This window comes from Callionymus lyra, chromosome 15 (assembly GCF_982586985.1).
Source record: "Callionymus lyra chromosome 15, fCalLyr1.hap1.1, whole genome shotgun sequence".
NCBI classification, from domain to species: domain Eukaryota; kingdom Metazoa; phylum Chordata; class Actinopteri; order Syngnathiformes; family Callionymidae; genus Callionymus; species Callionymus lyra.
Genome location: NC_141832.1, coordinates 25412616 through 25438840, shown reverse-complemented (window position 1 = coordinate 25438840; position 26225 = coordinate 25412616). Strand labels below are relative to the sequence as shown.

Genomic DNA, 26225 nt, shown 5'->3' with positions numbered 1-26225 from the left:
CAGCGGGCCGCACAGAAAAAAAAAACTATTTTTAATTTTTAAAAGACATGATTTTCTTCAAAATCATAATTGAAATATTTGATTTCATTCATGGCATTACCCTGTTTATTCTAAAAGCTTGTATAGCTCATTGCTACAGCTTACGTCTCCTCACACAAAATCTTGTGTTTGTCTTTTAGCTGTTGTCATTTTTATAATCGGAGTTCCACGTCCAGATATCTTTCCAGGTGACATTCCGCTTCATCGCCTGCCCCTACTTCATCCACGCACCCTGCTGCTTCATGGCCCCTGCTCTGCTCGTGCGCTCTAACTCGACTGACGTTGCACCTTCTCCTGCATCAGCCTCTGCCTCTTCCTCCCACTTGCGGGGTTGTACCTGGTCGCTGTTAGGCTCCCAAGTCCAGCTCTACAATATCTATATATTACATTGTATTTTGTCAGAATTAGTTATTATACAGAACCAAACTTTGGTTGTGATTTCTAGTAAAGGTTTGCTTGGTTTGCTTACCCAGCTGTTTAGGAAAGGTATCCTGTGTGCACATAATACCTATTCAGTCTTTTTTATTTACTTCTGACTTAGTTAAATGCATATTCTGAATTCCTAAAATGGCACTTAACGAGGCACCCTGGAGAATAAAGTTGAATTTATCTGAAGCGTTTGACAACAAAATGATCAGCAAAACATCTCCTCAACAACATTATGGTCTATAATATTTCTGTATATATATATATATATATATATATATATATATATATATATATATATATATATATATATTTGAATTTTTAATTTTTTAACAAAATACAATGTAATAACTCCCAAATGTGCGCATGGTGGCGCAGTGGTTAGCGCGGTCCGTTTGATTCCAGGCCAAGCCAACCTTTCTGCGTGGAGTTGGGTGGGTTTACTCCAGGCACTCCAGTTTCCTCCCACAGTCCAAAAACATACAGAGGATGATTGATAGCTTTGGGAAATTGTCCATAGGTATGAGAGTGTGTGTGAATGGTTGTCTGTCTTTGTGTGCCCTGCGACAGACTGGCGTCCTGTCCAGGGTGTCCCCTGCCTCTCACTCTATGATACTGGGATAGGCTCCAGTCTCCCCGCGACCCCGGTAAGAGATAAAGCGGTAGACAATGAATGAAGGAATGACAATGTAATATCTCTCAGGTCTAACAAATCGTATGAATACAAAGGTGGTACATTCTTCAGTATAAACTGTCTGATGTCAATTATATGATAAGATAAATAATGTCGAGACAAAAAGAAAGAAAAATACGAATTAGCTTTTTTTCAGGGTTTAGTTATTAGTAAATAATTAGTAAATAGTTTAGTCATTAAAAGTGTCGTGGCTGGGAGGTGACCATTAATACATTTTTGAAAGCTATAGTGGTGCAGATAATTGGTAAACCAATCCAGGTTTACAGAAGACGCTTTCAAATGTTTAAAGTACAGCACATACAGTATACGTTTAATTCTACATTGTTATTATTGCGTTTCAAATTAATTTCTTACTTGTTTCCAAATAATTGATAGAGAACCATCTATCGATCGGTTAATTTGTCTAAATACTGGTGATTGCGATGTACTACCACCAAGGGGCGGTGTTGTCTAGCTATTATAGTCCCGTTAGTGCCTTTACCTTCGGGTGGATTTAAGGAACCCAATAGGTGTACGAGGAGTTGCTGTTGATGTTCCCTTCAGACGAGAGCTCCAGTCTGCTGAGGCACCAACCAGATCACATCATCAGAAGAGTGTAGCTTTGCTCTGGATCCCTACTAAAGTCCGCCTCTTCACAGCAGCCTCTGCTTAAACCGTCGCTGCCAATACTGTGAGTCTCTGGACTTTATCGATCATCTGTGTCATGGTGGACGGCGTAACTCTCGGGGCAGACATGGTTCCGCCCAGCAGTGGAACTTTGTTCGCGCGCTCTTGAGTTCCCATCATTGTTATATTTGTGTTTAAAGCGACTAGAAATGATGACGAGCGAGAGGAAACCACGTCTCTGTATCATCGCTAAAGGCGAGAGCGGGTATGGATTTCACTTGCACGGAGAGAAGGGCAAGAGTGGGCAGTACATTCGAAAAGTGGAGCTCGGGTCCCCCGCAGAGGAGTCGGGGCTCCGGGCTGGGGACCGAGTGGTGGCAGTCAACGGTGTCAACGTGGAGAAAGAGACTCACCACCAGGTAGGAGTCACGTTCAATGGCACGAGGACGATTTTGTCATTTGAATGTTGATGTTTCAAAACAGCAATTCATCATTTTGAATTCTTCAGTCAAACAAGTCCTCACCATGTTGGCAAAAGAAAACTTGTGCAACTCAGACAAAACAATGCTGCACTTCATGACAGTACAAAGACTCCTCCATTATCTCTGATGTCAAATGTGTATCACTCTTTTAACTATACAGTGTTTACTGTATTCTTCAGGAGCTTGAAAGTGAAATTGACTTCATTATATTTGTAGCACAGAAAATCGACCCTTAGCTCTTTGCAGTCTGTGTTTCCAGTGCATAAAACTAGGTCTTCTGTGAGCAGTTGTGGGGGCTAAACTGGGGGGAAATCCAATATCTGTACAGCAAAATTGGAACATGTGTTTGTATTCTCTTCTCAGTTATGTGTTCAATGTGAGGTTAAGCCTGTGGCAAGGTTGTGTCATAAATCCTGGTCCTTTTTTAAAGGAGTCATAGAGTGAATAGTTGGCCATCCTTTAATACAGATGATGTCATCTTTATGGGTGGTAAGAGTTAGCAACTGTTTAAGAGTAGGTATGATAACTCAACATATTTGCTCGGGTAAGAAGGGCCTAGAAGGGAAACATACCCCAAATAAATTTGTCCCCTTTGTCAATTTTGGCCCACTTTCTTAAAACCACTTGTGTTGATGGTCTTGAACCACATTCTTGTCACATCATTAGGAAAATAAAACGCATGAATAAGCACACAATTGATAATTTCCTCAGAATACCTTCACTCTTATAAGTGTCTGTGAGACAGGATGGTTAAAAAAGGTCAGACGCAGGTGCAGCAGTAAAAACAGTCAACGGTTGCAGAGAACAAATCACCTTCAACTTTTGGGTGTGCTAGTTTATGTTGGTTCTCCAGAGAAAGATAAATTAAAGTTATGCACATTTGAATTGTCCAACATAAGACTGGACTATAAGTTTGTTTTGTTAAGTTTCAAATTGTTGCCAGCTAGTTACTGGTCGGATTTAAGTTTTCTTTTTGTTGAACATCTTCTCAAGTGTTGTCTGATCTTTCAGGTGGTGCAGCGTATTAAGGCATTGGAGAATGAGACCCGGTTACTGGTGGTAGATCAGGAGACTCACGAATGTCTACGCAACTTGCGGCTCACAGCTACAGAAGAGATGGCCATTCTGGGCATCAAAAAGACCCCATCAACCCCATCGTCCCCATCTCCGTCCTCGTCTTCCGCCCCATCGTCACCGAACAAGAAGCGAGAGAATGGTTCTGTGTCTAAGCAGCCGGTCCAGAAACCCACCAGAAGATCCCCATCTAAGGCCGCAAAGAAGGTAAGACTATCTGGATTACATTCAGATGGCAACAAGTGGGCTGTGGTCCATGCCACAGATAATGAACTAAAAATCTTGAAGAGAAAGATCTTTAAAATTAACCAGATGTTGTGTTTGAGCTCAAAGATTGGATGAAAAGTCAAAGGTTGTGACCTGGGCATCTGTTTAAAGTGAACTCCTTAGACCACATTCTGAATTCCATTGCTGCATTGCTTCGAAACAGTCTTCAGTATCTTGTCACTTGTTTTCATAGTAAACCAGACAAGGTTTCATTTTCCACACATTTGTCAGAACTAACAGATGAATCAAGAGGCGTTTCTAGTTCCTTCAGCTGAACATCAGGAAGTTTCTGCCTTCTCTCAGCATGTGTTTTCACTTAGAGCGGTGCTGGCAGCACATAAGCTGCACTCTGACGTTCTCTGCTCAAATGCAGTGACGAGACCAATCAGTTGAAAGTGTGTGGTTGTTTTCTTTTTTTCACCTATTTGTGAGGTGAACTATGGGGAGAAATCCCTGAGCTTGGTGGGGTCAGACGAGTCAGTAAGTCTCAGGAAATGCTTAAAGCGCTTTCTTTGGTTCTGACCTACGACTAATGGTAGAGTGGAAAGAAAGACGAGCCAAAATGCAGAAACAGCAGCAGAATGTGGTGATTCTGACTGATCAAATCTATGTTTAAACCTACAGTATAACCAATCATGTTGCTGAATGATCCAACAATATTATATCTACTGTTCATGTGTTTCTCATTTTAAACAAACCGAGTATCAAGTTTCATTGCTCTAGAGCAACTGAAATACATACATACACTAAAGAAAAATTTGCTTTAACATGTTCAGCGCCAGGAAACTCTATACCGTATTTAGCGGACTATAAGGGGCACTTAAAGGAATGTCATAAAAAAAATTAAAAAAACGAATCGGAGCGTACATATGTAATAATTTGGCTTGTGCTTACTGACCTAGAAGCATTTTTGGGGTACACAACGATCAATGCGAATGTCAAAATGTTTTTGTTCCACTTTGGTAAACCACACAGCCGCACTGCTTGCATAAGAGCTACTGTAGTCAGGAGCATTGCAGAGTAATATATACTGTAATGTCCCCTGTTGATGTGTGAAGGACTAAACAAGTAGATGGAGAGTTCTTGGCTTTATTTAACAACTCATGGAGTTCGTTCCTGCCGTGCAGATCACCATCAAAACACACATAACAAACTGGATCTGGAAGTTCAACTTTGACCTTGCTATTCTCGCGATGCGAACTGTTAACCATAATGTGAATGTGAGCATGAACATGCTTGACATCATTCCGGGTGAACTCACTAGAACTCCAGCCGCTAGATATTGATGTCAACAGGGCATTTAACCTTAAACTGTGGGATGTGTGGGAGCAGAAGTATGACTGTAGGTATCACACTCACCAAGACAAGAACACAACACAGGGCGACTTACGGCTAGGCTCTCATACACTAGTATCAGTCTCAACTGTGGTCCGATCTTTCATGAAGGCCGGAATCATCAGTGGACTGCCAGGTAACACTGACACTGACTTGGATAATGACGAGAATGATCTGGGCTGGATGCTGTAAGAATTTAGAATCTCCAAAGTCAGGCCAGGGGAAACGTGCAGCCCTTGGTTAAAACACTGATAATACGATTCTTGTTTTTTTGCGTGTCTTTAAAGGTAAATTAATAAAAAAACAGATTTTTTTTCTCCAAAATATCCCATAAGCCCTTTATGACCCTGTAAGCAGTCCTTACCGGGTGCGAGGCTATGACAAGGGAGACGTGTGTTATCCTTGGGAACATGACGTTTTTGTAGTACTATAACAAAGTGGAATTGTATATTATACATTATTTATGTATATTATAGATACTACATTTGCAGGTTAAGGAGTCAATAATTATTAGCTATAACAATTGCTGAGGTGCAAACTGCTAGCATTGATCTTTTTCTTAAATTTCTTTTAAATAATGCAAATCAACTGGCAACAACAGCTCTAAAGCAAAGCTGATGAATACTGTGAATTTTGATACAAACTGACAGATTACGAGAACTGTGAGATCTGGAGTGAGACTCAAAATTCAAATGTTTAAGGGCGTAAGCTAGGAGGAGTCAGATTGATTCAATAAAACATATTTCTGCATGCTAATAGACATGTGATCAAATCTTCCCATGAGTAATAATGGTTCAATGTTCCAATAAAAACTGAACACTTAATGTCAGAAAGTGTCACCTGCTGTGTCACATTTGTTACGCCACACTAATCTCACTTTCTTCACCCTGTCTCACATTCCTCTTGTGTTTACCATTTTGACTCAACAGATTCTCATCATTCTGCATCTGTTTTACTCCTACAAGAAATTCATGCAGGAAGTGTGACCCTTGACCTCATGGTTGTCTTTAAGAGAGGCTAAACAGAGGCTGGACTATGTTTGCATACATGGCACTTGAAACAGTTTTTCGGTAAAATACATTTCTTTGGAGCAGGATCTAGGTTTTTCAAGGTATCACTCCACTGTGTTAAGAGAGAAAGAGGTCAACAAAACCAAGTGTAAATTGTCCTTTATTAAGCTTGTTTCACTTGCTGTAAGCAGGGAATCCTTTATACTGACGACATATTGCAACACAAACAGATGCTGACGACCAACTATGTGAACTGAAAGAAGGCTAAAGGACAAGAACAATATGTCAGCTTTTTACATGCATCATGTTAAAGTTTTTTTTACAATTTTTGGAAAACAAATATATATGTATGTATGTATATATATATAAATAAATACATATATATATTGTTGTTATTATGTATCATATATATCATTATGCTTATCACTGCAAATTCTCTTGATAACATTGTAGCCCTGGTGTTTTCCATGTAAGCTTTTCTGCAGTAAGAAGAAAATGATGTTGCGTGTCAAAACTTACATAGGAGCTCACTACAGGAGTTGTCCACAGGGAGGGAGGACTTTGTGCCACCCTGGTAAACGTGTCGAAAACAAATTTAACCGTTGTCTCTGGCTACTTTGAGGAAGCCATTGTAACTTAAATAAAAGTGCAGTCGAGCTCATGTTTAAAAATATTTTTGCCTTCAAGTGACAACTCGATGTTCAAAATGAAAGAGTGCATTAGGAACATCTGGAGCTCGTATTCGGGACCACCTCCTCAACTGAATACCATCTATGTTACATCAGGTTTGGGTCTGGATTTTGTGACCGTGTGTGTAGTAGACCATGAATGTTTTGAAAAGGTTCTTGAGGGGCAAATAAGGGTGAGTGTATTGTTATGTGATAGGGGATTATAAAAGATAGAAAATGGGACAAATCAGACACAACAACACACAAAGTATTGCTCTAATCATGTGGGGGTGTGTGAGTGGACACAGCTGTGGGTGCAATATATTTCCCTCAGCAGGCTTAATGGAAGATTTTAAAGTGTTCCAGTACCACTAGCACAGACAGGAAAAATGTTTTTTTTAAAGTTGCGTCAAGCAGTAATAACAGAAAATGATGTTATAGTTTAAATGGAATAGGTCTGTAACTAACCTGCTAAACAGGCTACTAAATATTCTGTATCTCTTTCAGAACGTGGGAATATAAGAGCAGTTGAGGTCACACACAGCCTTGCTAAAAATCGATCCAGGAACTGCCCACACAAATATATTGCCAGAAAACCCATGTAGCAGTTATAGACTTCTAAATTGTGTTTTATAATTGACACTTTCAATGGCCGCCTAGATTGTGACATCTTGCGTCTTTCACTACTGCACACAGTTGTGCTCACAGCTGTCTACATTCCCACACTCTCTGAGGTCTGTGGATCAGAATCTACTGATGGTTCCTCACACACGGTTCAGGACCAGAGGAGAGAAATCCTTCCAGGTTGTTGCTCCTAAGCTTTATAAAGATCTTCCCCTCTCTTTGCACTTGATGGATCTACTGACTCCTTCAAGAAACATTTTAAGACATTTCTATTTGTTCAGGCTTTTCCTTGATTTTCTGGAACTCCTGTTGTGTTATCAGTTTTATCTTGATCTTTAAAGTATATACTTTATTGAATATTGTTTTGATTGTTTAAGCGCTTTGTGACCCTGGTCTGGAAAAGCGCTATATAAATAAAAATTACTTACTTACTTACTTATATACATCTTACCTTGTTGTAACTCATTTAGGTTACATAAGTTGATTTAGGTGGATTTGTGACATTGTTGATTCATTAGCATTTATTAAACGCTGTTAATTTAATATTGTTGATATTTTAGTTTAAAAGTTAAAGCAGAACTGCGTAGTTTTGGGTACCTTAATATTTCTGTACTAAAATAACTTGTGATGACACATTGACTTAAAATGAGTTGAATGACTCATTTACGTGACTTGAGGTGTTTTGTGTGATTTTTATTTTCACTGTAAAAGTTCTTGGGGATGGTATGAACATGCTACACATCGCGCTGGTTGTGGTGGGATATTTTATCAATAAAATTGATAATTTAGTGTAATTGTCACTGATGTCCTGCAAATTTATTTTTTGAACTTAGTTAATCTACACTTAAGTCCCACTTGTAGTTAATTTATTTACAGTACAGAAGTTATATTGCACTTTTCTGAATACATGACCTCAAATTGCTAGAGCATAGTTGAAATCAGGTAAACGGGACAGTTCGTGCACAATAAAAAAAATAAAAGGTTTAAGTCATTTTACAGTCACCATTTTTTTTTTGGAATAAAAAGGTTTTCAGGTTTTTAAAGAGTCCAGGCTCTGAGTAGCCCTCAGTTCCAATGGGAGGGTGTTCAAGTGCAAAAAGCTTGGTCTCACATGGTGGAGAGCTTTGTTTTGGGGACCTGGAGGAGCAGGGTGTTGGTGGATCTGAGGGTGATGACATCTTGAAGGTAGATGCTGGTCCGTGGATGCATTTATTAGTGAGTAGCAAGATTTTAAAGTTTATCCGGGATGAGACCTGGAGCCAGGGCAGTGATTTAAGTATGGGGGTTCTGTGCTCATGTTTACGGGCTCTCATCAGGACTCTGGCTGCGCTGTTCTGAATGTACTGTCTGAATGGTCTTGCCATGTATCCTGATGAAGAGGCTGTTGCAGTAATCCAGCCTTGATGATATAAATGCATGGGCCAATTGTGCAGCTGCTGGGAGGGATAGGGTGGAACAGAGTCTTGATATGTTGCGTAGGTGGTAAAATGAAGTTTTACACAGTTTCTTTATGTGGGCGATGAAGGTCAAGTAGGGTCGAACCGAACTGCAAAGTTTTCGATGAGGGATACCAATAAGGAATGCTTCCATTTTATTGGTGTTAAGCCGGAGTGAGTTGGTGTTCATCCATGCCTTGATTTTGTCAAGTCAGGAGGTGAGGGATGACAGTGTTTGGGTTTTTTTAATCATGATTGAGTCCTATATAGTTTAAAATATTTGATTGAACCTTTAACATGCTTTTTTGGAGGTCTTGCGTTTGGCTGTATGTTGCATAATAATCAAGGCATTGTAATTTTGCATTGATAATAAGGGAGTGGTTAGCTAGTGCTTAGTTTTGTGCCTTTGGCCCTTTGTGGACAAATAAGGCCAAAAACTAAAATAGCTTAGTCCAGACAAAGAGCAGTTAATGGCAGTTATTTTGAGCCCAAGAAGAGCTACCGCTGTAGCACCTGTGAGAGGATAACAAGGCCTACCCAAGGGCCCTTTATATATAGAGATCATAAACCTGCTGTCTTCACAGACATCATCTAGGATGTGTGTTGCATTCGAGAACCTGCCTCCGTATGGGGAAGTCTGTGAATTGATTTTATTATTTTAATGTATTCATAAACCCTCCCACGTGTTCATAGACCTTTTCCACATTCGCCCTTCCTTTAACATGTTGAAGAGGTAGATGCTCACTATTGTAACTCTTAGCGTCAGCACCAGAACATTAGAAAACAACGTTTTCATTATCGAGGCATACTTAATCTCAATTTCAAAAAAAAGAAACCAATTATAACACTAGAAAAATTGCATTTCCAGAAGAAAATGCAGTGTGAATGCTGGCCGTAGCTGTAGCTGTGCAGTAGTAGTATTAGTAGTAGAAGTACTAGTATTATTATTAGTAGTAGAAGTAGTAGTAGTATTAGTAGTAGAAGTAGTCGTGGAAGTGTAAGAGGAATTTATAGTTAAAGTAGAAGAAGTAGAATTAGTAGTAAAAGGGAGAAGTAAAGTAAAAGTAGTAGTAGAATTAGTAGTAAAAGTATAAGTAGTATTAGTAGTAGAATTAATATGGGAAGAAGTAGTAGAATTCGTCGTAAAAGTATTAGTGGTAGGTCAAACTGGAAGGAGTTGGACATGAGTTGAAGAGTTTCCCCATTGAAATGAATGGGGTAGAAGAAGAGGAATAAAAGAAAGAATGGAAGAGATAAAAGAGAAGTTTTCCACAGACTAAACACAAACTATATCTACACAATGAGAGAAACTAAAGTTTCATATCACCTCTGGGTTTTGAACCCAAGACCTCAGTCACCAAGAGCGAGGTTCATACCACGAAATGAACAGAGTTTTATTTTTTCCTATAGCTTGTCAAGTCCAACTCTTGTTCAGGTTCCAAATGACAACTCAAACGTTTCACTCAATCACTTTTATCTTCTTTCGGATTGTTAGTAATTAGGTTGTAAACCTTTAAAGACGGATAAACACAACATTTTAATTATCCATTTAATTTAAACATTCTAAATTCATTTGAAATTAACTTAAACATTGAAACATTTTGAATTCATTCAAATAATTAAACATTCAAATATTTTAAATTCATTTAAACAACTTCATCAAATATTTTAAATGAATTAACAAGCACTAAATCAAAGTAAAGAAAACATTTCACCGACCATTGGCGTCTTTGGACTGAAGCCATTGTTGTGAACTTGGAGCATCTTCTCTCTCTGACTGACTGACTGAGACCCTCCATTACCTCACAGTTCACAGGTGCTGCTCATTAGTGACAATGACTGAAGCAGCTGCTGCTGGTGCACTCTGGGAAATGCAGTTCTTTCACACACTGAGATTCAACTTAACAGTATTGAGCAATGGTTCCTGTATTTTTGATTTTGTCTTTGAGTTCTTCATAGGTTCTAAAAACATTGTTGTCTCAGTGCATGAGTGAATCTGTGATCCATCGCAGGGTCTGGTTGAGGAAGTCATGTGTTCATTTATCCACGATTGCTTTCACCTGATCAATCGTGTCATCTTGGTCTTTGTTCAACAAGTAAACCTGGACGCTCTTGTTTTGATTCATCAACTGTTTACTTCTGCTCCAGGTTCTTCTAAAAGGAACTTTTTCCTGCTCCAGCCACACTGTACTTTATTATTGATCTGTTTTTACTTTCTCCACTGTAGTATTACTTCAACTGTAAAGTGTCTTCAGATAACTTTGTTGTGATAACACACTTTAAATTAAATTATTATTATTATTATGAATTACTCTCAGTACTAGTACTACAGGTACTCGTAGTAGTATGAGTACTCGTAGTACTAGTACTCGTAGTACTAGTACTCGTAGTACTACTCGTAGTACTATTAGTACTCGTAGTACTAGTACTCATAGTAGTACTAGTATTAATCGTAGTAGTAATTGTATGTGTGGTACTTGTAGTACTATTAGTACTCGTAGTACTAGAACTCATAGTACTAGTACTCAAAGAAGTACTAGTACTTGTCGAAGTAGTACTAGTATTCGTAGAAGTACTACTAGTATTCGTAGAAATACTACTATTTGTACTACTCATAGTAGTACTAGTACGTGTAGTACTCGTAGTAGTACTAGTACTCGTAGTACTAGTACTCATAGTAGTACTAGTATTAATCGTAGTAGTAATTGTATGTGTGGTACTCGTAGTAGTACTAGTATTTGTAGTACTTTTAGTAGTAATAGTATTCTTAGTAGTACTAGTATTTGTAGTACTCGTAGTAGTTCTAGTATTTGTAGTAGTACTCGTACGTGTAGTTCTACTAAGAGTGAAGGAGTAGAGGATTGAAGAAGTGGAGGAGTGAAGGAGTAGAGTATTTAATGAGTAGAGTATTGGAGGAGTGAAAGAGTGAAGGAGTGGAGGAGTGAAGGAGAGTATAATTATTGGTATAACTATAGGTATAAGTATAAGTAGAACTATAAGTATAAGTTTAACTATAATTATAAGTATAACTATAAGTATAAGTATAAGTATAAGTTTAACTACAATTATAAGTATAACTATAAGTTTAACTATAACTATAAGTTTTACTATAATTATAAGTATAACTATAAGTTTAACTATTGAGTAGTGAAAGAGTGAAAAAGTGGAACAGTGAAGGAGTGGAAGAGTGAAGGAGTGAAAAGAGTGGAAGAGTCAAAAAGTGGAGGAGTATAAGAGAGGTATAAGTATAAGTAAAACTATTAGTATAAATATAAGTATAACTATAAGCATAAGCATAAGGAAGTACTAGTGGAATTAGTAGTGGAAAGCATCACAGATTGAAGTGGAAGGAGTCAAAACATGAGTTGAAGAGTTTCCCCATTGAAATGAATGGGGATAAAAAGGGTAGAAAAAGTGGAATAAAAGAAAGAGTGGAAGAGATAAAAGAGAGGTAGAACATAGCCTGAAAGACGGGTACGAGCTGAATTGATAAAAGTTTGAATGGTTCAAATCGGATTAAATTTGTGGAAGTAGAAGTGGCACAAAGTTTACGGCAGAAGTAAGAGGAATAATAAAGAGAAAAACAGGAAATCAATTGTGTGAATGCTTCCCAGCATTCACACAACAAGATTGCGAAGCTATCAGAAAAGGACTCAAAGTGGAACAAGTTAGGATGCTAGGTGGCTAATTGATGTGACATGATTTAGCCAACCGGTACACAGGATTTTTGCTTCTCACCGTCAATAGTCTGCAACATACAAAATGAACTGGAAGAACTTGACTTCTCTCTCTCTCGTTCTAGATAAAAAACGCAACTTATTGTTAACCTTAAGTGATGCAGTCCTTCAGAATCCAACTGTCTTTTAACAGATCAACCTGAATGTGAGCAAGAATGGCTAACAATTTTAAGTAATTTATTACGATTGACTAAACTAAACAGGAATAGTTAATCTGTTGCTGAAGTGCAGCGACGGTTGGCTTGGGGGCTGTGGAGAACTGATAACAGGGGTGTGGGCACACAACTGACATCATGCTGTTCTACTCATGAAAACACAGACCCCATGGGCTCATAGCGGGGAACATAACTGGAAAATAAATAAGTGTACACACTGTCTCATTTGTGTCTAGATCATCATGTGATCACTTTTGAAAATACTTCATATATAACACACAAAACCATCTCACATATTCCCAACCAGATCTTTAGTTACACCAGAGCTCCTTCACTTCCTGTCCTACTGTATAACCATTTCATCAGTAATTTCCTTTCCCTTTCTTCTTCCTTATAAATGGCATCATGTCAGACAAAGAGTTGTGACAAAGATTTATCCATCCTTATTTAAATATATCTAAACAAGGTATTATCACAGTGTCACCAAGCCTTTAAAAAAGCATGTTTTATCTGATTTTTAAATACAACCATAAGCCTGTCTTGACAGATGGAACAGGCTCAACAGGTTCCACAGCTGTCTCCATGGCGACTGCCTGTCTAACATGACATCTGTAGTTTCCCCATGTCTGTGTTTTGCAAAGCTTCTAACAATGGCCCACAGTTGAATTGAACTCAGGTGAGAGCAACAGGGTGCGACTAAATTTGATTATAAAATCAGAGGCTATAAAAAATTAAGATATTTCATGTGGAATACACATCACAACCTCGCCCATTGTGGCGAGTTCTTCTGCTTGACCGACCCTTTTATTCAAAGTTTTGTGCTGTTTTTCCAATAATGCAGAATTGTTCTTCTAAAGAATGACAATTGTGCCGGAATTCAGAAAGACCCACTTAAAGCAGCACTGCGACACACTTTTAGGTCATGTCTCCAATGAATCTAAACTAAATCTTTGCAATCTTCACAATTTCTTCAACCTACTCTCCACTCAAGACGTATTTGTATGGGAACTGATTTTTCCCTGGTTTTGGTGTACCATTTTCTATCCATATCCAAGTTCTTGGAACATAGGCTCTAGGCCTCAACCATCAGACCCAGGCTCCAGCCATCAACCACTAAGCCAGGCCCAGGCTTCTGCTCCAGCCATCGACCCATCAGGCCCAGGATTCAGGCCTTGGCTTCAGCTTCAACCATCAGGACCAGGCTCCAGCCATCAACCACTAAGCTAGGCCCAGGGTTCTGCTCCAGCTATCGACCATCAGGTCCAGTCTCCAGCTTCAACCGTCGTCTTGCCCTGGTTTCAGCTCCAGCCATCCACTATCATTCCTTAAGGTTTTTTGCTACCTTTCACCTTCAAAGCTTAGCACCTGATCTTTCCCAGTGTGACTCGTTTTCAGGCTAGATACGTGGCAGGAGAATTAAAATAAAAGCCAGCGAAATGATGATCTTGTCATCATGCTATATCTGCTGCTCTCGGGTGACATTCACCTCAACCCTGACCCTAATATCAAGACTTTAAGTGGTTTGCATGTTATGGATATAATCGCCATTTAACAAAAAAATGCTTACAGCTGAGGCAAAGCAACCTAATGAAATATAAACTCTGGATGCCTTCTCAACAAAAGGCTTACACATAATCAATCTTAATATAAGAAGTGGTAGGTACAATTTCGGTAATGAAGGTACAATTTCCCAAATCAGAATGTTGGTACAGTAGAATAGTAAGAATAGGAATAATGTGTCTCTCGGAGACTTGGCTGGATTCTGAAATATCAGACAATCTGAAAAACTTGAAAACTTTACTGTAATTAGGAAAGATAGAAACAGAAATGGGTTGTATTTTCATTAGATCAGACCTGGTTTTCAGAATAAGATCTGACTTAGACAACAACACTTTAGAAGCAGTCTGGGTTGATATTCTACTTCCCAAGAGTAAACCCATTTTAGTAGGAGTTTGTTATAGACCCCCTGATCAAAGGGACTTCTACTCCTGCCTTGAGGAGGTATTTGATAGGTCTGATGGGTTTGTTACTGGGGATGTCTGTTTACTAAGCGATATGAACACATGATGTTTCAGATAAGGACCACTTCATGTTGAAGGCGCTCCAAAATCTGTACTCCAATTTTAACCTTACTCAGTTAATGCAGATGCCTACTATGATAACTAAATTGGCTCAACGATAACCCACTTTGTTTCGAGGTCTTTCATTGTCATGATGTACTTGTGCCCTCTTGCGGTTTCAGGGTGAGGTCCAAGCCAACCACATTCCAAGCTTTGTTAACCTAGTGGAATATCATTAACTATTATTATATACAATACATTTAAAGATTTTGGTTGAATTTTGTTTAGAAAAAAATGTGTCAACCACCTTGATTGGATGCAATGTTGGTGTCTGAGTCTTAATAGGATCGTAGGATCATAGAGCTGGTTAAAAAAAAAAAGTAACATTAAAACTTAAGAAAATGATTAATTACGCATGTTATTGTAGTGAATGAGGAGGTGACCTATCTGGGATGTATTTTGGATAGAAGATTATCAGGAGAAAACATTATAGCTAGACTGTCCACTTTCTTGAACAAAAGTTTGAAGGAAGTATAAATAAATGTATAAATAAATAACTAAATAATGTGGATAAATATCAATATGTCAAATTGTCAATATAAGTAAATTTAATTTTTGTTGAAGAACGGTGCTATTTCAATGTATATATACATTTTGTCATTTATACATTTTGTCTTTTATTGATTTATTTATACATTTTGTCTTTTATTTATTTATGTATTTATACATTTCATCTTTTATTTATTCATCTATTTATACATGTCGTCTTTTATTTATTCATCTATTTATTCATTTCTTCTTTTATTTATTTATACATTTTTGTCTTTTATTTATTTATTTCATCCGTCTAAAGCAGTGATTGGTTAGACAGTTAAAACAAACTAAAGCAATCGATGTTGATCTCGAAAACTATTGCTCCTGCAGCAACTACTCTATAGAATCAACGCTGCAGGAAGAGTGGAAGAATCTTTTCTGAAATCTTAGTAAACCAACTTGATAAGTTGCCAGTGTTCATGTGCATGAGACTGATTTAACAACCAGGAGCCTCATGGAAGTCTGTGGATCTCCCACTTAAAACGGTCGGACACCTTTGATTTGGCCTTGACAGTTCATCCATTTACATAACCAGCTCATATGGCTCATAGATAAAGCCCTTGCCTCTGGACCCGTGGCTCTGGGATCGAACCTCTGTTACAGATTTTAAGTTTACATAATTTTCTTTTTCTAATTTTATTGTGACGCAGCATATATATTTTGACATTAGCAAAAATTAGAGACATTGTTATGAGGAGTAACTTAACATAGAATAATAGGGTTATTATTTTTTACTTTTGTTTAGAAATTGTTTCTATTCTCACATAATTAACACCAGAGAGACATTACATTGTGTTTTGCTCACACAGCTGTCCAGGAAATGAATAACTCATGTACTCTGATCACAAGAACAACGTAGTTAACAGGACACAAACATAAACCCAGTACAACCAAACAAATTATACAGAATATTTGCTGGACTGTGATCTAATTGAATTCTACATCTTTATCAGCGCTGATCATGGATCATGATCAATAGCATGTACGCGTTCCAAAATGTCTAAATGACAAAATGTATAAATACATGAATAAATAAAAGACAAAATGTATAAATGACTTAATGTATATATACATAGAAATAGCACCGTTCTTCAACACAAATAAAAGAGGAAGTCATTTATTTACTTTTGACAATTTTACATATATTTATCTACACATTAATTTATACATTTTTTATGTATTTATACCTTTATCCATTTATTTATACTTATGTCATTTGTCGTCATTCATACAGAAGGGCCCTGAAAGTCGTATCAGGAGCTCTTGTACAGTGTCACTTTGATTATGCCTGTTCCTCTTGGTACTCTGCTATCCCCAAAATACTTAAAACTAGGCTTCAGTTTGTACAGGACAAAATTAATAAGAATAATTCTAAAGTTGCACCCAAAAACTCACCTCCTCCTGGCTCAGAGTTAAGAAGCCTTTAACTCAAATTTAATTATGTATGGTTTAAAATATTTTAAAATAATGCTGCCCCCACCAGGTGGAGGTCCTCTAATCTTGTTCCTGTAAGATTTAAAAGAAATATAGGCCAAAATACATTCAGATATACAGCCTGTGTGGCCTGGAATGGTTTTCACTCATTTATGATATATGTTTGTTTACTACTAACAATTTAAACAACACATCTACTGGTCATTTAACAATGCTTTAAGTTTTCTTTTCTGCCAACACCTCACTTCAGTGCATGACTTCAGTTCAGTTCAGTTTATTTAAAAGGAAAATGTGCACTTATCCAATGTGTTTTAGTGTGAGCTTATTCTTTGAAAATATGAACTGGTCTTCGTGTTCTTGGAGAAGCAAATTGCACTGAGCAGTCTCCTTGGCTTGTTTGCAGTTTGCTCACTATGTTGCCAATTTGTGTCAATTCTTTGGGTTTTAAAAAGAGACGTAAAGATGCTTGCCTGTCAACGGGTTAACCGCGGTCATGATCTGTCCATCGCAGTCAGCCGCTGCTTAATTATTGAAGCTGAGATCCGGTTTCATCAACGTTGCTGCCAGTGGTCAAATACAGAAGGAAATAAACACACGTGCAACACACTTGATGCTATGATGTTGCTATTGATATTGAACTTAGGGAAATGTAGTATATCAAGTATTTGTAGTTACCAAATAAACAGAAAGTGAATGGAAAAAAATCGTCAAGAAGCCTTGAACCATTTGTCAAACTCAAGGGCAAGCAGCTAAATCCAGCCTGTTACATATTTTCCTAGCTTGCAAAAACTCCTCAGACATGAACAAAAAACTCCAAATAAGTGATGTCAAAATAGAGAAAATATTGAGACAGAATGAAAGTTTTTTGGGGAAAACAAGAAAATAAGTTGAATGAGGTCTTCGTACCTCACCTTAGCTTCATTTTAGAAATCTGGAACTATAGAGTCAAATAGATTAATTGTTGTAAAACTTCTGCACATATACAGTAGATAGTAGCCTAGTTGCTAAAAAGCAATTATATTCATATTTGTGGAGTCATTCTTCTCTAAATCCTCTTTTATATTGCATCTTAGTTTCTCAAAATATTATCTGAGCATGTGTCACTTTTATGAGTGTTATTACAATGGTATCACATGCAGCACGGCTGAAGTCATTTGTTTTGATCGCTCGGATTCTCCACCCACACACAAGAGTGCAGAGAGAGGAGTGGTGGATGTAGGAAATGACATAAATTCTAACGTCTCAAGCAATGTAAGAGAACGGCAGCTTCTCCAGTAGCTCCATAGCAACGATCAATAACCTTTCTGGGTTTTATTGATCTTTTATTCTATGGATACTTTTGAAGATGGAGAGAATTGTCTTTTATACTCAAGAGAGGATCTGCTCTCACTGAACTCAATGGCAGGGGCTGGCGATCATCATAGTATGCCAATGGCACTTTTGCGCCGCTAACGTGGATGTAAAGCGGGAAAGGGTTAACGGACAATTGGTCATAGTACACTCCTCTGTGCACAAAGATGCGAGTGGATCCCTGGCCTGGTCTCCTGGATCTCGGACTGTCTCACTGATCGACCACAGTACGTCAGGCTGAAGGAGATCATGTCTGACTCTGTGGTCTGCAGTACAGAAGCACCTAAGGAGACAGTACTGGCCCCTCTCCTCTTCACCGACTATACTTCAAACTTCTGCTACAACTCCCAGAAGTATGCTGAAGACACTGCCATTGTTGGATGCATCAGGGACAACAGCGAGGACGAGTACAGAAGTCTGATACATGACTTAGTGGACTGGAGTGAGAGGAACCACTTGCAGCTGAACACCTGAAATACCAAGCAGCTGGTGTTGGACTTTGGAAGGTCCAGGACAAATCCACGTCCATTGTCCATCAGAGGCGACGAGGTAAAGATGGTTCACAACTATAAATACGTATGTGTGTGCCTGGACAGTTAACTCGACTGGTCCTGCAACACAGACCATGTATATAAGAAAGTTCAGAGTAGACTGTACTTTCTGAGGAGGCTTCGATCATTTAACATCTGCAGGAAACTCCTCCGCATGCTCTATCAGTCTGTTGTGGCCAGTGTCATGTTCTATGCTGTGTTGGGGTGGGAATGTGTCCAAGAGGAGTGTCAACAGGCTGGACAGGTTGATCAGGAGGGCTGGCTCTGTGGTTGGCATGAAGCTGGCATGAATTGCTCACCTGTAAGTTGCTAGTGTCCATAATGGATGATGACAGTCATCCTCTGAACACCACTATCAGTGAGCAAAGAAGCAGATGGAGCACAAATGCTCATTCCCAGTTGCAACACTAATAGACCCAGGGACTCATTCATTCCTCGTGCTATTAGACGTTATAATTCTGAGTTTGGGGGCAGGAGGAGGAAGTGAAAACATCCTCATAATGAGAGACTTACTGCATCTTGGAGAGGAAGACTTCAACATTTGAAACATGTGAGTGTAGAAAGTTGGGTTTTCACATTTTTTTCTCCTTTAGCCCCAAAACCAACACATCATCATCTTTAGGCAGCCTTTCAAGCCACTGTCAGCACACTCACATAAAGTATTCAATCAAATGACTATTGAACCATTTTTCCTATCTAGATATTATAAAATCGCTGGCCAGAGATCACATTAGAAAATGGCACTGTGGGCGAGTAGAAGGAATAAAATAAGCAAAAAAAGAGAGTAGGCGTCATAAACAGAAGATGAGATTAGATTCAGTCATTCAGTTTTTCTCTCCAAGATGCAGTAAGTCCCTCATCATGACGATGTTTTTTAGTTATCACTTTATACAGTTTCCCCCCATGAAATCACAGTGAACGAGAGGTTACAAGAACAGAGCCCTTTATGGTGTATTAATGGTCTACACTACTCCTTCAGCCAGCTGTAATGAGAGAGAGAGAGAGAGAGAGAGACTTCTTTTATTGTTATTGCACAGAAAACACAGCAGTGAAACTGGCAACGAAATTTTGTTGCTTGGCAAAAAAAAACAGCAGAGAGATGTATATATAAATGTATATTAAAAATAGTGCAACATAGTAAACGGAATAAATAAATAACATTTTAAATATTGCATATAATAATTAATGTATATAAAGTATAAATATAAACAATTAACAATAGTGCTAATATGTTATAAATAGAATAAAAACATAATATTTTAAATATTACATCGCTCAAGTCATATTTTCATTAAGCAGTATGATGGCCAGAGGAAATGATGCTACTTGCGTACTCAAAGTTAGTATTTTTAGTGCATAAGTGCGTCTCAATTCTTAGTATGCGAAATTTAGTGTGCCATGCACACTAAATTGGCGTACTAAAACGGCCACAAAACTGAGTATGGCTCGATGGACACTATCTGCCCCAAACGGCTGCCATCTTAGTGACGTTTTAAACGGAAGTTACGTCATATATAAATGCATATATATGCATATACTTACAGGTGAATTTTCAGCAGCAGTAGAAGGATGAGACATCTTCGGTGCTGATACCAATATCTCGCAAATATTTCGCTTCTCATATTTCGCTTCTCATATTTTTTCTTTATTTCTTCTTCCAAACTTGCAAAACGTGCTGCCAGCAGGTGTTGCCGATAGCGTTCAAACAGCTGGTTGAAACATCGTTAAATAGAAGTAGAAGAAGAAGCTATTGCGTCATATCGACCAATCACAGCAGAGTGGGTGTGCATATGGTAAACTAAATGCAATCTTCACATAAATTAAGTGTTTTCAGTGGGTGGGGCTTAAGATAATTTTTTTATGTAAATATCTTTATAAAAGAGAGTTTTGTACAAACAGACACAAACTGACACAATAGAGGTCCAAGGTCAATTTAAGAAACACTTAAATCAACACATTAGTTGCACTTAAAGAACAACAAAAGTACAAAACTTTTCAGAAAAGACAGGAGACTGTGGAGTTCACAAAAAAAACAACTGTGAGAATCACACAGCTGGAAGCCATTAGGAGGGGCAGAGGAGCCAATCTAACAACCAATGGCCTCCCCATGTGTTTCCTCAACCCCCCCTTAACACCCCCTGCGTTCAGCACTGTTGTGCCACATAGGAGAATAGCGACTTGGGGGAAACAAAGCTTATTTTGGTTTGGTTTTTCCATCCAAATGTTTATAGTGACAGAACACAAACTTGAACTGAGAAGAAGTGCTGTCAAAGAATCATTGCTTGGATTCGTATATATATTTAGTCATTAAACACTCAAACTTCCTCCAAAAGAGGTTATTCACGTTTTCAACTTTTAATGTATACATTTATGTTTCCATTGACTCTGTGCAGCATGAATCTCCCGCCGAGGAAGAAGCTCAGTCGTGCCGCGACCCATCCGAACTCAACCCTCGTCTCTGCCACCTGGAGCGAGTGGATCTGGGCTACGGCTTCAACCTCCACAGCGATCGCTCCCGGCTGGGCCAGTACATCCGCTCTCTGGACCCTGGATCACCTGCTGACCTCGCAGGGCTTCGTCCGCAGGACAGACTGATCGAGGTGTGTACTGTTGTGTTACCACTGAAGAAAAATGAGTGCAAAGAGCAGAGCTGTCAATTGTACAGAGAAAATTATGAGTTACCAGATGCTGTCATTGTGGCTCACTGAGGATTTTGCATCAGGAGATCAACAAATGTAGCATCTCATCGTGATAAAAATACATCCCACTGTCTTTACAAGGTCAGTGGGGAGGTATAATCCCTCGAGATTAGGGGTATGGAACCTGTGGCTCTTGGGTCCCATGTCTTTCACCGTGGAAACTATAAAACTGAAAAATATCCTCCAATCAATAGTCATAGGAAACATTAACATGTGTTATGGATCTTGATATTGCATGAAATATCACCAGGGGTTCATAAATGTTCCCTTCTGCACAGGCAGTGTTTATCAGAGTTTACTCACACACGCCTCATTCCCATGACCTCTTGTTCACAGCTCACGGATCAGGGAGCAAAGATGACCACTTGGCTTCAAGAGGGTCCGAGAAAGAGAGTTCAGGAAAGATAAGATAACCCGATACTGAGGTTCCTAAAATGAAAACATCCTTTTAAAATTGGTAACTAGATAATGGGGTTGTGGATGATTCACATTTGATCATTAATGTTTACTTTTACATTTTTTTTAAGGTGGTGGAATTAACAACATAATGTAAGGATTTGTATTTTATTTTTAGAGCTATCATAGTCATTTTTTAAATAATGGCTTATCATTTTAAATAAAAAAGTGAGATCTGAATGCGAGAAAGAAGACTGATAGTGGAGAACAGACGGCCACTTATCTTCCCTTCTGTGCAGGATCATGTTCCACAGAGTGTGGGAACATCCTGGTCACTGGTGACCTCAACTCATCATGGAACTATGAAAGAACAAAAACACTTTCTCAATCATACACACATGGACGAGGCTCGGAAAAAGTCCAGATGGTGTGTTGTCGGGGAGCAGTCGTGATGTTCTAAAAGAGCAACTGTCAATATAGATGAGATGTACTTCTAAAGAGAGCCAGATGACTTGTGGTTCTGGTAATCTTTTGAAAAACTCTAATGGCTGCAGCATTTTTGTGTGGACTGTCTGAGAGGTGCACAACCATGACAGATCTGCCTCACACCGTATTTTTACCATGCATGCTTCATTACACTTGATGTGTATGATCGACCAACGTGACAAGAGCTTCTAAAGGTGTTCAGTCATCAATCCAAAACAGTGTGGTTGCACAGCTTCAATCTGAGGCCCCTCCAGCCACTCTTTCAAGCCCCTACTTTCCACACAGCTAGCCACTCTCTCAAGCCCCTCCAGCCGATCTCTGAAGCCCCTCCTGTCGCTCTCTGAAGCCTCTGCTTTGCTTTACATCAATCTGCTAACAACAGATAAATTTGGAAGAACACATAAAACATTTGTTCTTTTGTCCCAGTGACCTTACACCAGCTTAGACTTTCTCCTGAGTCCAACCCTGTTGTTCAAGATTCCCATGAGAAACTGCCAAGTGTTTTGTCCCTGTAGCATGTATTAATTAGACCGTGTGCAGACCAAAGTGGATTATCCTGCATGAGATGAACTGTTAATGAAGAGCCGAGAAACATGAAACAACACCTGGTGTTTGGCTGAAAACAAATATATATATATATATATATTGTTTTTTCTACCTCAATTCTAATCTGTTATTGAGGCTGTTGATTATATAAATTGTTCATTCATTATTAAAATCTATTAATCTCTTCTTTTATAATCCTAAAAATATTGATTTAGCCTTTCTCCATAGAATTTCCCTCATCTTGAAAAAATATTTTCAGATAATTTCTCGCTCAAGTCACAGACACCTGAAACCCAAACCCAAGCCCATGCAGGAGAGCATCAATAATTGATCACACAACAACAGTTACTTGTTGCAAGGCAGCTGGGCACATAGAAGATCCAGGTTCCTAAAATAATGATAACTAAAAACAGCTTCCTACACTTATCAAAGTAACTCTTTAAATAAAAATATAAAAATATAAAATACATAGAACACGCTGTACGCAAACGTTTACACAGTTCTCATATGCTGAACAACACCACCACCTACTGGACATCTGTGTTTTTAACGCCTAAACTTTTTTTTTTTTTTTTTTTTTGTATTGCTGTCTCTAATTGGAAAAACAATTTCCCGAAGGAGACCTACTGAAGGATCAATAAAGATCTACCTAACCTAATCTAACCTAAAAATGGTGAAGGGACTCAATTTCGGTAATTGATTAAAACACAAAGAAAAAAAGTTGCTCGAAAGATATTCATTAAAAACGATTATCTGTTGCTTATGTTTTATTTACCTAAATGTGGTCAGTGGAAACGTCCACAAAGAAGATAGCTGCCGAGATAAAGAACAATTACAACATTTTTGTAAAAAGTGTATGTTTGTGTACGTTTTGTATGACGTGGCAAAACTTCACAAATGAGTTTGCTTTACTGACGGACAAGATTTTTACATTTTTTCAGGTATTTTTCACAAAATAAAAAGTTGAAATGATCTCCAATTACCTCTTTGGCTACTAGCAAACTTTTTTGGTAAATGTATGATTCAATTCATCCTTTTAGACTATACAGTGGGGACTGCATGTCCGACAAGAGCAGAATGTTTATGCCATGCTAGTCCACACACTGCGAAAAGAGAGTGACATGCTTCTCTCAAGGTGCTTGATTGGTAATATTTTATTTATCTTTTCTTTTTTTCTACCTAACTTATTTTGCTATTTTTTTGTGGCAAGCAATATTGTTATGAAGTATCCTGCATTCATGAATTGACATATTAGTGCAAAATATTGTTTTGTTTGCATTAGTTTATGTTTATTTAAGGTGGCTGTTGTTTTTGCAGGTTAATGGTGTAAACATCGAGGACATGCGTCACGCTGAGGTGGTGGCCTTCATCAAGAAAGGAGGTGACGAGACGTGGCTGCTTGTCGTGGATCCAGAAACTGATGAGCACTTTAAAAGAATGGGTGTTATTCCCACAATCAACCATGTCAAAGGTGAAAGTTGTCTGAAACTAATAAACAAAAATGGTGTTTAAAAAAAAGCAAAATGTATGTGTGTAGCGTTAACGTCGTAATGGAGACTAAACAGTGACCTTTCGTTTGTTGTCAGAGTATCATGGTCCATCTATGTTGAATGGGTCTCGCAGTCCACGGATCAACGGCAGCTCCACCTCACAATCCATCAGGTCTACGCACTCTGACCTCAGCAGCCACGGCAACAGCACACAGGTGGGGGTGCAACTATTGATGTACGCTCTTTGGTCCTCAACATGAAAGTCCTTAAATCCAGTTTCTTTTCTTTCCATATCTGTAGCTGGCCGACGATGACGGCGCACGAATGATGGACCCGTTTGCGGAGATCGGCTTGAGTCTGAGTGCGACAGCGGCGGAGGAGAAGAGGAAGCTGCACGCCAAAGAAAGGAAGAAGGCGCCGCAAATGGACTGGATGAAGAAATATGAGCTGTTTAGTAACTTTTGAGGCAATTTTAAAACAAAGAACATCAATCCTTCACATCAAAATCCCTTATCCTGGATTGTGATAAAAGTAAAACACCACAGACTTAAGAGACATGAACATGAACATTCTACCCAATTATATTTTGAAAATGAGAGTGGGAAAATGTTTTTTTACCAGAAATGTATAAATTACCAACATGACATCATTGTATTCTACATAATCAGCCTCTCAGAATATCACTGTGAAAGACTCAATAAGTTGTTTGCTTGTTTAAAGTTGTGTCCGGTAAAAGACATGAGGTGAACCGTGAATGATCAAAAGTTACAGACTTTCAGAATCCAGTGTATGACCAGTTTGTTTGTGAATAAGGAAGATAGTTTATGTCCCTCACATCAGGTTATTGAAACTGTTGAAACAAGTTTTTCTATTTCCTCCTGTTCTTTTCAGAAAGCACAGCTGATTAAGAATGTAATATACATGTGTGTGCAGAGGAAACATAATTTTAGTTTAGCTATAGTTAAAACGCAAGGGAGCGACAAAGTGCAACGTGTGCTTTAAAGTTAAGCATTTTAGCACCTAGATTTGTTAGTGTAGATACTTCATGTATTCGCTTCATCTCCGTCCAAAATTATGCAGCTAACCCTTGAGTTATCTCTGTGTAAAGGTGACCCAGAAAAAAAACGTTTTGGAGGTATCAGAGTTGTAGTTAAGAAGTTTTTACAAACTGTTTTTTTTAAATATAGCATTAAATTGTTCCTTCAACCCTTGTGTTTTCTCTTGGTCAAGGGGAATAACCTCCACCACAGCATATGTATTTATGAAATGTCGTTCACCTTGACTCAGAGACCACAGAAAGAGATACCACAAACACATTTTTGGGCCTTCGAGTCACCTTGACACTGAGATAACACAGTTAAAAACATTTTACTCCTTAAAGCTCAGTTTTGTGACCAAAATTCTTTAGCCCTTAAAATCTATTTGAAAATAAGACAGTTATTCATTAATATGTGGTGATTAATGCATGTGGTTTTGGACTGTAGGCCCAAGTTGCTGAGGCTCATACTGGTGGAAAAAGGAATGTTGGTCTAGTTTGTTTGGTCTAGACATTACTTACACTATATCTGAAGGTGGTCAAAATGTTGTTGACAGTGTGTGTTGGTGGCATTACATAATGCAAAACAGTGCTTTAATAAAGACAACTGTTTAAGGATGCTTGAATAAAAATTCTGAAAAAATGTTAAAACTCAAAAGTTAAATCTATTATGTTTGAGGTTTTCAAATATCTGAGTTTGGGAACAAATATGTCAACTTCAGTTACAATACATAAAACAAGCATTTTCTAACTTTTTGAATGCTAAGAGTTCAACGGATACATTCTAAACAAAAGATTATGTCTAAGTAGATTCACTCTACCTGAGTGAGGACAACAAATAAAGAAAATGTGTATGTAACGGTGTCTAGAAAATGGTTCATGACGTCCGAGAGAGCAACATGTGCCACCAAGAGATGTAGTAGATGTAGAAGTGTAGTACTAATCTTCAACAAAATGATTTAAATACACTTTCACACAACAGATTAAAGCATACTAACAATATATGACTAACATTTTTTTTAATAAGCAA

General features: G+C 38.2%; 1 protein-coding gene across 2 annotated transcripts; it reads left to right on the top strand.

Moving 5' to 3' along the window:
- The first annotated feature begins 1691 nt into the window (after positions 1-1691).
- On the top strand, positions 1692-25853 carry LOC148065579 (Na(+)/H(+) exchange regulatory cofactor NHE-RF2). 2 transcript variants are annotated; one of them, XM_087809595.1, is made up of 7 exons: positions 1692-1829; positions 1966-2184; positions 3259-3528; positions 20936-21142; positions 23987-24140; positions 24256-24374; positions 24460-25853. In XM_087809595.1, the coding sequence occupies exons 2-7, from the start codon at positions 1975-1977 to the stop codon at positions 24622-24624; spliced, it is 1125 nt and encodes a 374-aa protein (XP_087665721.1). In that variant the 5' UTR covers positions 1692-1829; positions 1966-1974; the 3' UTR covers positions 24625-25853. The 2 variants fall into 2 exon arrangements, with proteins under 2 accessions (XP_087665721.1, XP_087665720.1); XM_087809594.1 differs by having other exon boundaries at positions 1702-2184.
- The last annotated feature ends 372 nt before the right edge of the window (positions 25854-26225 follow it).